Source organism: Panicum virgatum, chromosome 9N (genome assembly GCF_016808335.1).
Source record: "Panicum virgatum strain AP13 chromosome 9N, P.virgatum_v5, whole genome shotgun sequence".
Taxonomy (NCBI): Eukaryota; Viridiplantae; Streptophyta; class Magnoliopsida; order Poales; family Poaceae; genus Panicum; species Panicum virgatum.
The window spans coordinates 48,842,882-48,854,572 of NC_053153.1; the positions used below are offsets into that span (position 1 = coordinate 48,842,882).

General features: G+C 46.8%; 2 protein-coding genes across 4 annotated transcripts; both read left to right on the top strand.

Annotated features, from left to right (window-relative positions):
- The first annotated feature begins 768 nt into the window (after window positions 1-768).
- On the top strand, window positions 769-6,365 carry LOC120688043 (serine carboxypeptidase-like 2). Its single transcript, XM_039970172.1, has 6 exons — window positions 769-1,484; window positions 1,822-1,967; window positions 4,734-5,646; window positions 5,740-5,853; window positions 5,938-5,983; window positions 6,077-6,365. The coding sequence occupies exons 1-6, from the start codon at window positions 1,153-1,155 to the stop codon at window positions 6,161-6,163; spliced, it is 1,638 nt and encodes a 545-aa protein (XP_039826106.1). The 5' UTR covers window positions 769-1,152; the 3' UTR covers window positions 6,164-6,365.
- A 919-nt stretch (window positions 6,366-7,284) lies between these two features.
- Window positions 7,285-11,125, top strand: LOC120691724 (serine carboxypeptidase-like 2). Of its 3 annotated transcripts, none has more exons than XM_039974891.1 (13): window positions 7,285-7,546; window positions 7,681-7,826; window positions 8,131-8,207; window positions 8,358-8,492; window positions 8,575-8,677; window positions 8,787-8,824; window positions 8,915-9,016; window positions 9,257-9,337; window positions 9,456-9,635; window positions 9,759-9,830; window positions 9,999-10,231; window positions 10,433-10,478; window positions 10,628-11,125. In XM_039974891.1, exons 1-13 carry the CDS (start codon window positions 7,377-7,379, stop codon window positions 10,709-10,711), a joined length of 1,467 nt encoding a protein of 488 aa, XP_039830825.1. In that variant the 5' UTR covers window positions 7,285-7,376; the 3' UTR covers window positions 10,712-11,125. The 3 variants fall into 3 exon arrangements, with proteins under 3 accessions (XP_039830825.1, XP_039830826.1, XP_039830827.1); XM_039974892.1 differs by having other exon boundaries at window positions 7,288-7,546; window positions 8,358-8,480; XM_039974893.1 differs by having other exon boundaries at window positions 7,415-7,546; window positions 7,681-7,929.
- Window positions 11,126-11,691: the final 566 nt, after the last annotated feature.

The following is an 11,691-nucleotide window of genomic DNA, read 5'->3' on the forward strand; positions in this document are numbered from 1 at the left end:
AAGAAAAAAGAAAAAGGAGGAGCTAGACTTTGTGCTCGTTGTGGTGAGATGCGACGCACGCTAGATGACATGCATCGTCCCTGCACATTGATCATGTAGCTCTCGTCGCCGTCGACCCCCTCAGCATATCTGTCGTCGTTTTCTACGTACGCACGCACCGATCGATCGATTTCTCCGAGGCAGACTACATAGCCAACGACAGCCAGCTTAGCTTACGCAATCAGTGACCGCATGCTGATACGCACGTATCCATCAGTCTGCAGACTTTTTCATCTTTGCATTCTTACAGAGACGGCCAAGGACAGATAAGATCGATGATGTTACATGCTGTGTATGTGTAAAGACCACTACCGGAAACGTGCTGTATGCCGTGTGTCGATCAGGACCTTTCCCGTGTGCTAAACGTCGGGCACTTTGCCATGTGCAATATCTATCTAGCTATCAGCAGAGCATGATGATGGTAACGATTCAACCTTGCTCTGCTGGTTGTTATTTCGTACTAGGCAGACAAACAATGGTATGCATCAGTAGCTCTCACGATTGCGAGAAGCCCCACAAGATCAATTCCGTGCACAGACGCTTCATCGGTTCTAGAAGAACGTATTAATTGGCTGGACGCTGGAGAGGAATTCCAGTTCAAATTTGCTGTTATCTGCAGCACGTCTGATATGATCCCAAATGTTCGTCCATAAAACTAAATATACAGTAAATCCGTGTCCGATCGTCTACTTTTTTTTTCACAGAATGAAATATATATACAGTCATATAGGCTACATCTCCTGTCCTTGGAGCACGTTTTAACATAGTGAAGTTCGTTATGCGTGCTATTGAGTTCATTCCATTGATCCTAGCTCCAAGCGAATTTTTTGTTCTTTTTTTAAGCTACCAAATTTTTGGTTTGCTATATATAAATTATATACCTACAAAATAAATATATACTTTTGGTTTGCTATATATAAATTATATACCTACTCGAGATAAGAAACTAGGAGTAGCTTAATAGCTAGCTCCAACTTGGCCATCAGGTGTACATGTGGCCGGAGAGCGAGGGATCAGAGCTCCATAAGGCTGTCCGCACTGGGTCCGGTAGCCCTCCCTCTTATCGGCTCTGCAGTATATATGGCTTTACCGTAAAATCCACCGCTGTTATATATGAAGTGCAGCACAGCATATAATAGCAGGCCAGAGTCTACTACGAGCGAAGCAGGCAGGGAGACGGGACGAACGAGGGAGTACGGCAGCATGGGCGGTGCAGCGGCGGCCATGGCTGCATCCTCTTCTGCTGCCTTGTCATCTTCTCCTGCCTCGGGCGGCGGCCGTCGTCGCCGCTCGCCGCTGCTTCCCTGGGTTGTGGTGCTGATGCTCATCGTCGCAACGAGCAGCGGTCTATTCTGGTGTGCGGCGGCGGAGGGGGCAGCGGGCCGGAATGTGATCACGCACATCAAGGGGTTCGAAGGCCCTCTGCCCTTCCACCTCGAGACAGGGTGGGTAACGAGCAGCTTGTTGAGTTGTTGTGTACAAGTAGCAATGTTTTAAATAGCCGGCTAAGGTATTTAGCGATCTCTGTCTAAAAACAGGCTATAGTCGGCTATAACGGACTATAGCGACAGCTAAGAGCTAAGTTGTACATGAAAAATCTTAACTAAATCTCTCTGAAACAGCTATAGCGGAAGATAGCGGAAGCTATAGCCGGAGATTTAAAACCTTGACAAGTAGTAGCACTGCTGCCACCATGACTGCCGATCATCTATCCATCGATTGGCAACGACGACGATGATTGTCGACGGTGTCGCTTACAATTTGGGGTATGTACATGTACAGGTACGTTGAGGTGGACGAGGAGCACGGCGCGCGGCTCTTCTACTACTTCATCGCGTCGGAGCGGAACCCGGCGGAGGACCCGCTCATCCTCTGGATCACCGGCGGCCCCGGATGCTCAGCGCTCTCCGGCCTGCTCTTCGAGATCGGTCAGTAACTAACCCGCCTGCGGCGTAGAGAATTTCGGTTGTATACGCAGCTGCATAGCTAGCTGCTGCCTCTCGCTCGTCAAATCCTTCCTCTCCCTTCGCCTACAGAATGCATGGCTTAGATGAACTCGGCCCGTGCGCACAACTCATGCTCATGCTCATGGCGGCCGGCACAGACTCTAGAGACGCGTGACAGCTAACTGACGTAAGATTATTGTTTTGTTATTAGCCGGCGGGCCGGCCGGCGCGGCCGGCGGCCGGCACACATACATACATGATGATCCCAATTCCCATCCCAGATCCCACCACCGCGTGTCGATCTACCGGTGTAATTGTTGCCTCAATTACTTACCGTACTACATACTCACTTTATTTCAAAATTTGTAGGTCATTTTAGCAAATCTAGATGTATATAATTTTTACCATGCATTAGACATAGTATTTGTCTAGATGCATAGCAAAATTTGTGGATCTTTTTTTTGAACGGTATCGGGGGAAGATCCCCACCTACTATTCATTGAAACTTGTTAGGTTTGTTACAAGCAGTACCTTGGAATTCCAAGGCTGAGAGAATACATGAGAGTACATGAGAGAGGAGCATGAAGGGAGACAATTTATGAGATGCTACTCGCAAACCAGTCGCGCTAGGCCTGCACTTCCGGTTTCGTTTTCTTGTAACGGCAGCTCCAAGCATCAAGATCCTTGAGAACTCTGCGAATAATGTCCGTTGAGGATGAAGGTTGGCAGTCGAATACAAGGCCATTTCGTGCCTTCCAAATGTGCCAAAGGACAAGAAGTATCATGTCGAGTTTGACAGTCACCGAGAGGACGCTGGTAACCTGAATCTCCCAGGGTCGTCGGAACGTATCCCCAAGGATGGTGATGTGTAGTCGTTCACAGGTCTCGATAGCAGCATTGCAGTCAGCGAAGATGTGTTTATCAGTTTCCAGGGTGCCATTGCAGCGGGCGCACCAGGACTCTTCCAGTGGCTTGATATTCCGATGGAAGAGATGAGCACGAGTGTTGAGGCGGCCATGAAAGAGTAGCCACGCGAAGAATTTGATCTTCGTGGGAAGCTTGATCGTCCAAATCTGAGCCATGTCGATTGCCGGGGTAGAATTGCAGAGGGCAAAGTATGCACCGCTCGAGGTAAAAGGTTCTCTTTTGCCCGTGTCAAGGAGGCGGACATCCGGCCTGTCAAGGATAGCGACACTGGCAAGACAGTCAGTAAGCATAAGAAGCTCCTCACGCGCAGCACGTGTGAGCCGTGGTTGTAGGAGGGCTCGCAGCCCAGACTGAAGGACTGAGCGGACATCGTTTTCGTGGTGGATGCAATGGGAGAAGAGTGCAGGAAAGGTTTCGGCCACAGTGGTGTTAAGCAGCCAGCGGTCATGCCAAAAGGATGTGCTAGCACCATCACCGAGCAGAACAGTCGTCAGGGAGCGGTACCGCGGCAGTTCTTCCTAGACGAGCCAGGAGAGATAAGAGTCGGGCATTCCAGAGGAGTGCGGCCTAGCATAGGATAGAAACCACGTTTTCCACGGCAATGAATTGGGCTCATGGAGCTTGTGGACGAATTTCATGAGGAGGCAGTGATTCAAAGTTTCCATGTTACGAACACCCAGTCCACCATCGTCCCGTTTCTGGCAAACACGATCTCAAGCAATGAGGCAAAATTTGTGGATCTAGATTTGCCCAAACGATATATAATTTGAAACGAAAGAAGTATATAGTATTGCACCTAGCTAGCTCATTAGCACGTTGCAGGACGACATTAGAGGCCACTCAGACTAGATAACTTTGTATGCATGTGTAAGAGTCATACAGGCGATGTGACCGAGCGGCAGAGTTGAGAGTCTCTTGCATTGTATCGGCCGCCTAAACGAGAGGACACGATGGGGCGATGAGGAGCCTACACCGAACATCCTAGCGTGCCGGCATGCATCACCGGGAGGTGCTGCCAAAACGCATGACGCCCACGATGACGACAACGGCTGTTGTCCTCCCAAGCTAGCCTACATAGCACATCGGCCAAAACCATAGCACCGAGGACTAGGTTTCCTCCTCTTTGACACCAACAGCGGCGGCTAGCCCGCTGCCTTTTCCTTTTTTTCTCAATCTTGTTTTCTTGCATTGTCGTCTCCTCCTGTGATTCCCGTGCATGGCTGAATTGTCTCAGCATTTCCAATAGTTATTAACCAAACCCTGAGGTAACTTTTTGTCATACAACTAAGTCCACTGTACAAGTACTTGTACACATTTTTACAATAAAATATAGTTTTTTTTAGGATCGGAATTACAATAACATGCATATAGCTAGGTTACTTGGATACATGTTTAAAGGTTACTTTATGTTCTTTAATTTGATGATGCTGAATGTGAGTAATTTATAGGCAAATCTAGAGAGTTATCTTTTATTATTTTCCGTAATCGCATAATGGGAGTGATTTAGATAACAAAGATTAGCGGGTTACTTTGTTTATTATTTTTTATAACTAACAACGGTAAAAGTCGGCAACTCTTGGTTGTTTTGAGTTACTTTTATAATAACGAGTCAGGGATTTTTTTATAAAGCTTTAAATTTCTCTTAGATACATAGAAGCACTTTTATTATTACGTTACTTATTCATTAAAAATTATTTATACATGGAAATATACTGCAACACAAAGTGCCATTTTGATGAACTTTTTGCAGGGATTATTATTAGTAGTAGCTCATTATTAACTCGCTCGTATGTATGCACTGCATTATCGGTGCGGCCGCAGGCCCTCTCAAGTTCGATGTGGCGGGGTACACGGAAGGGTTCCCGCGCCTGGTCTACTTCGAAGATTCATGGACCAAGGTGAGCAACGTCATCTTCCTGGACGCGCCGGTGGGCACGGGCTTCTCCTACTCGCGGGAGGAGGCCGGCCTCAACGTCAGCCTCACGGGGTCCGGCCGCCAGCACCACACCTTCCTCCGCAAGTGGCTGGCCGAGCACCCGGAGTTCGCGTCCAACCCGCTCTACATCGGCGGCGACTCCTACTCCGGCTACACCGTGCCGGTGACGGCGCTGGATATCGCCACCAACAACAGGGACGACCCCAAGCTGAACCTGGTGGGCTACCTCGTCGGCAACGGGGCGACCGACGACCGGTACGACACGGGCGGCAAGGTGCCGTTCATGCACGGCATGGGGCTCATCTCCGACGAGCTCTACGAGGCCGCCAGGGTCGGGTGCGGCGGCGACTTCTACCGGACGCCGGACCCCGCGAACGCGCGCTGCGCCAGCGCGATGATGGCCATCAGCATGGTGACCTTCGCCGTGAACCCCGTGCACATCCTGGAGCCCTTCTGCGGCGCGGCGGTGCGCGGCGCCCCCGGCAGCATCTTCCAGGGCTACGGCGCCGGCGCCGGCGGCGGGCGGCGGTCGATGCTGGTGCGGGACGACGTCGGGCACCCGGGCTTCTTCGACGAGAGGAGGCTGGGCCTCCCCGTGGAGTGCCGGGACAACGGGTACCGGCTGTCCTACATCTGGGCCGACGACACGGAGGTGAGGGAGACGCTGGGCATCCACGAGGGGTCCATCGGTTCCTGGAGCCGCTGCACGATGCTGACGCACTTCAGGCACGACCTCACCACCGTCATCCCCTACCACGTCAACCTCACCAAGGCAGGATACAGGGCGCTCGTCTACAAGTAATTAAGCAACACCACCACTGATCCGATCCTTTCCTTGCACAAAATTAACTAAAGCTAGCAGCTTTAACATGTGTATGTGTGTATGTGCAGCGGCGACCATGACATGGACATGACCTTCGTGGGCACCCAGGAGTGGATCAGATCCATCGGCTACCCCATCGTCAGCGACTGGAGGCCGTGGTACGCCAACCGGCAGGTCGCAGGGTGAGTCGTTGCTTGCTCACTCGTTCTACTTTGTACACACACTCTGATCATCTGAATTATTGGTCATCCTGTTTCTGTTGGTAGGTTCACAAGGACTTACGCCCACAACCTCACGTTCGCCACGGTTAAGGTATGGATGATGCACTCGATATGATGAATTCGGGGTATAAACAATACAAATCACTGATGGATGTGTCGTCTGTTCTCCGAAAACACGCAACAGGGAGGAGGGCACACAGCTCCGGAGTACAGGCCCAAGGAGTGCCAGGCCATGTTGGATCGATGGACCTCGGCAGCAGGACAGCTCTGATGAACTGCTGGCATGGGGGGTCTTGGGAATCAACACAGTATATACACTAGTGGGCGCCCTTTGCTTCCATCTCATTGTCAAAGATGTAATAAAACGGGCTTAGATTCATTTGGAGAGGCGCAGCAATAGGATCGGAGCAGCTTATATATTTAACTGCAGATCGAGAGGATGAGAGCTTATTAGCTCACCATACTACCTGGAACCTTTTTGACCAAGATACTAGGATAATACTCCCTCCGTATCCTTTTAGTTGTCGTTTCAGACAACAAATTTACACTAAAATGAACTAAATTTTTTTGTCCTAACGACAAGTAAAGAAATACGGAGGGAGTACTATTCTCCAAATACTTGGCACGCTTTACGTGTCTCAATGTATGCATTATTTTTTTGTTTCTTTTCTCTCAACTTATAAAATGGTGCATCCGATATGGGCTCTTAGTAAAAAAATCGAGGACTTTTTGGCAAAAAAAAAAAAGATAGCTGCTTGAGATCACGTCGAGTCGGAAACACGTCTGTTGGCATGCATAGCTAGTCACCAATATCATCACACTTTGACAAGCAACACCTATAAGAAATATACTATATATCTTAAAGAGAAAGACTTGTGCATTAGTTTTGATTGGAGGAAGTAGTAAAAGCATATATATTTTTTTTTGCGGGTAGTAAAAGCATATATATAGACTAGACTGAACCCATATATAGCAGAGACTTGTGAAGCCATCCATCCATTCTTCTTCCTAATAAGAAAATCCTCCCTTCTGGATGTCCCGTGCCAAGGTTCGGAGGTGCATCATATCGATCTAATAATCAACAAATGAGGAGACTATATCATTCAAAAAAAATGAGGAGACGTACGGCGTGAAAGCGGGATAATCTACCGAATCATCTAGGAGTAAGCAACAGGATCGGACTTTCCTGGTACAAAAAAAAAACAGTGTTATCACGCGGCACACGGCACGTACGTTAGACTGAAAGCTACCCTTGATTAGTTGATTTTTCCTACGGGGATACGCTACACACTCTTCGGCTGTACGCTAACAGCTTGGCCTGGCTCTACGAGTACCGTGCCGCCCAATCTTCGCGTCGTGTAGCAGCACAAAATTAAAGTTAGAAAAAGAGTGGTGGAGCGCACGACCAGGAGAATGGAAGTAGTAGTAGTAGCAGCAGCAGCCTAGCTAGCAAGGCCTCCACCACGGAGCCCGGCCACGCCACAATGGCACGAGCAAGGTTCCCTGGAGAACTCTGCTGCTGCATCTTCTTCTCCCTGCTCTGCTGCTCCTACGCTTCCCCGTCGCGGCGCCCTCTCATCTCCAACAGCAGCGGCGGCGTCATCACGCATCTCCCTGGCTTCCAGGGGCCCCTCCCCTTCCACCTTCAGACGGGGTGCGTCCTCTAGCTAGCTAGCAACTGCTGGTTGCCCTCCATGGAGCATATGCATCCATCAATCTGTTCGTGTGCTCTCCCTTACCTGCCTGGCCGCCTCCGTATGAGCATGGTGAAATTCCTCGTGTATGCAGGTACGTGGAGGTGGACAAGACCAATGGCGTTCGCCTCTTCTACTACTTCACCCGCTCCGAGCGCAGCCCGGCCGACGACCCTCTCATGCTCTGGCTCACCGGCGGCCCCGGCTGCTCCGTCCTCACCGGCCTCGCCTACGAGATCGGTATGCACCTGCAGGCTGCAGCTAGTGGTCGATCATCAGGAACAGAAAGCGCCATGCTCTGCCGTTCGATGCACACGAGGGCATCCCCTTGTTTCTCCAATAGATACGCCTACTAGCTTGTCCTTTTTCGTATGTACTCATGCATTTGCAACCTATCTGTGTAAACAATATACGAAGTTGTCCTTTCCTTGTTTTGCCAGCATCATGCCTTGGTACTTGCTATCATTATCTTGTTCACTCATTCGATGAAAAAAGAAACAGAGAAAAAGAATTTGATGTGTACAACGTTGTACTACTTTTGCAGGCCCTCTGAGTTTCGATGTTAACGGTTATGTGGACGGCTTGCCTAAGTTGGTGTACAATAAACATTCATGGACCAAGGTTAATACTTCATCTATCTATCTATTTGTCTATCTCTTTAAAGTTCGAACCATCCATGTATGTGGAGAAATCTCTTTTCCAAAAAAAATGTATATGGAGAAATCCAACCTATCATTCTTCCTTCAGTTCAACTGCGCTTGCTCAATCCAGGTGTGCAATATCATTTTTCTTGATTCTCCGGTTGGTGCTGGATTTTCATATTCGAACACGTTGCAAGGATACATTTCAAGTGATACCAAAGCAATCGACCAAATTCTCATCTTCCTCCAAAAGGTCACATCTCCGGTGATTGATTTGATTTTTTTATCAATAATCAGAAACCCTAATTGATAAGCATCTATGCATTCTAAAGTAACTAATTTTGCAGTGGTTCGATGAGCATCCACAGTTCAAGTCAAATCCTCTTTACATCGCCGGTGATTCGTACTCTGGCAAGATAGTGCCAGCTGTCGCGTCTGAAATTGCCAGAGGTAACTTATCATTGCTTCGGGGTTTCTTTCTCTTTTTTCTTTCCCTTTTTCTTCACATCCATTTCTCTTTCATTTTTCTTTATGAATAACCTAACTAGTAACTTTCCAGGTAAAGAAGGTGGCCGTGAACCAAATTTCAATCTGAAGGTTGATCACTGTAGTACAATTTGCTGTGCATAATTAATAGCTTTGAATATAAAGTAAAGGTTTCATAATGTTTTCCGCTATCATTTTCAGGGCTACCTCGTAGGCAATCCAGTCACAGATTATAACTTTGATGATCCATCCAGAATTCCTTTTGCTCACGGGATGGGTATCATATCGGACGAAATATACGAGGTGAGAATGGACAAAATTAATTTAGTAGCTGTCGCAGTTTTAAGACTTAGCTTCACACACCATTTACTTTGCAAATTTCAATAAAGCTTAATGCCCAGATCCTTGTATGACCTCAAGTGTGAAACTATACTTCAGTTGAATACTCTGGCAATTAAATTCTTTTCAGTAGAATGGTGCAATGTCAAATGGGGTAATAGTGATCTCCCTGATTCAATTGCTTATTTTCTTGCTTTTTTTCAGTCATACAAGAAGAGCTGCAGTGTTGGCGACAGCAGCCACCAAAGCATCGAGTGCATGAACAGCCTTCACTCCATACAAGAGGCACATATATTTAACCACTATTACCCCCATTCTTGTTTCCAAGCATGACATTTCTATTCACATCTCCAACAATACGGTTACAGAGTGACTGACAAATTAAATGGTTTATTTTTCAAAGTGCCTCAAAGGCATATGCCCGAACCATGTTCTGGAGCCCCTCTGCGCTTTTGCAAGTCCGCATGCTCGCAAGATGGAGACGAAGCCAAAACTAAATTCAGGCACGAGGGAGATGCTCCAACTCCAGGAGTATACTGCAGATGCAGAGCTTCACTTGTCTGAGATTTCATTGCAATGCAGAGTCAGTGGCCAAATGTGCTCTCTTTTTTTTTCTCCCTCTTAATACTTGGGGCCTTTTTGGCTTATGTGCAGCTTTCAAGAGATCTAATCTGATGTCTCAAAATTATCACAACATTCTTGGCAGACTGCAGGATACATAATGTCCAGCATATGGGCGAACAATGCCTCAGTAAGAGAGGCTCTTGGTATTCACAAGGTTTGACAGCTTTAAACTGATTTTAAAAAAATGAAGCACGCTCTCTTGTACAATATGTTTATGACTGAATGAGTTGCATAACATGATTCTAAGTCGTTTAAACAGAACCTGTCCTCAGTTTTGCTTTTTCTTAATCTATAAACATAACAATTGGAGTCTACAATACAGGGAACGGTTCCTTCATGGTCAAGATGCAACTACTACATACCTTATACTAGTGATATTCCAACTACGGTGAAGTACCATCTGGATGTGACCACTAAAGGCTACAGGAGCCTTGTTTACAGTGGTGACCATGACATGGTTATACCTTATATTGGAACGCAAGCCTGGATTAAGACCCTTAATTTCTCTATTGTGGATCGCTGGAGGCCATGGTTTGTCGATAGGCAAGTTGCAGGGTGAGTTCGTATTACAGTAATTGGTCTAGAAACACAATTACATGTTATTCAGACATAATACAGTCTGAACATGAAACCGCCAGATAGAGAAAATGGAAATAGAAAATAACCTGATTTTACATGTCCCTATATCTCACTCTCATGATTCTGACAAAATCAGTTATGCAACAGCCTGTGTGACCAAATGTATATTTTGTGCAGATTTACAAGATCATACTCTAATAACCTTACATTTGCAACTGTAAAGGTGAGAACATGTATCTTCAAATCTCAATTGACCATCCAGTGGGGAAGCTTTTCTTGTTCTGTTATGTTAGTATGAATATTGTTGTCTGATATCACGTGAAGAAGATGGATCTTGATACATTCCTCTGTATATTATTGTCCGCATCACAGGGTGGTGGTCATACTGCTCCGGAGTACATGCCAAGCCAGTGTTTTGCTATGTTTGCAAGGTGGGTTTCTGGTGACCCCCTTTGATGGCGTACATTCGAGCTCCAAGTTTCGCTAATTAGTTATTCGCTGAAATACATTGCAAGAGAAATCCACTGGTTGGTAACCTGATGTAGAAAGGACCAAAGGACAGAAACGTGGATTGCTAAAAAAAATGACAAAAAGTAAGGAAAAGACCTCAGCCATCTATACAAATATATGATAGGTGAAGAAAAGAGAAGATGTCAACCATCCATTGGTGGTGATTATTTGGATGTATATACGCCAATGATCCTTCAAAGTTCAAACCACAGCACCGAGCAGAGTCAACTAATTTTTCCTAAGGAGTAAAGTTGTATCATTTATACCACTCCAACACACACAATACAATGCTCTAGATTGGATTAGATGATCCTGCATTCTGTTTGCTATATAGAACGTAACGAAGTCGCGGTCTTTCAACCATTGTTTCACACTGATTTGTCATAAATAGCAGTAAGAAGTAAGAGTCTGAGATCAACATCACGAACACAGTTAATAATTACTATCTTACCCCTTCTAGTGATGGTGGGATCCTCTCTGTACTATATACTACCAAGCGGTAGTATTGTGCGCCGTAAAAGAGCCCAAGAATTAAAGGGTGCACGAACGACCACCTCAGCTCCACAAGCAACGAAATAAAACTGCACCACCATTGCCCAACGACCAAACCTCCGGAGACAACCAAGCAACAAAAGCCCCTGCAACAACCATAACAGCAGGGATGAAATCCTCAAGGCGACGCCTTCGCAAAGGACATGACGCTTAGAGTACCTCCCATCACCCTTCCGAACACCAGTACACCACACTAGGTTACGTTTGCACCCGAGGGTTGTCGCCATATTATTCGCACTTGCACATGGCACCAACCGAAACCTAGTAAAACCTTTCACCCATGAGCCCAATTTGTGAAATTGAAAATTAGGTTGCATATGTTAAGCAAGATTGTTACTCGATTCATGTGGAAGCTATAAACTTCAATTCCTGCC

What these genes read in the sequence shown, in the direction of transcription:
- LOC120691724 (XM_039974891.1), top strand. Translation starts at nt 7,377, where the DNA reads ATGGCACGAGCAAGGTTCCCTGGAGAACTCTGCTGCTGCATCTTCTTC. An exon ending in TATCGGACGAAATATACGAG is followed by an intron (nt 9,017 to 9,256) that starts GTGAGAATGGAC and finishes GCTTTTTTTCAG; the next exon opens with TCATACAAGAAGAGCTGCAG. An exon ending in AGATTTCATTGCAATGCAGA is followed by an intron (nt 9,636 to 9,758) that starts GTCAGTGGCCAA and finishes CATTCTTGGCAG; the next exon opens with ACTGCAGGATACATAATGTC.
- LOC120688043 (XM_039970172.1), top strand. Translation starts at nt 1,153, where the DNA reads ATGAAGTGCAGCACAGCATATAATAGCAGGCCAGAGTCTACTACGAGC. An exon ending in CGGCCTGCTCTTCGAGATCG is followed by an intron (nt 1,968 to 4,733) that starts GTCAGTAACTAA and finishes GTGCGGCCGCAG; the next exon opens with GCCCTCTCAAGTTCGATGTG. An exon ending in GCCAACCGGCAGGTCGCAGG is followed by an intron (nt 5,854 to 5,937) that starts GTGAGTCGTTGC and finishes TTCTGTTGGTAG; the next exon opens with GTTCACAAGGACTTACGCCC.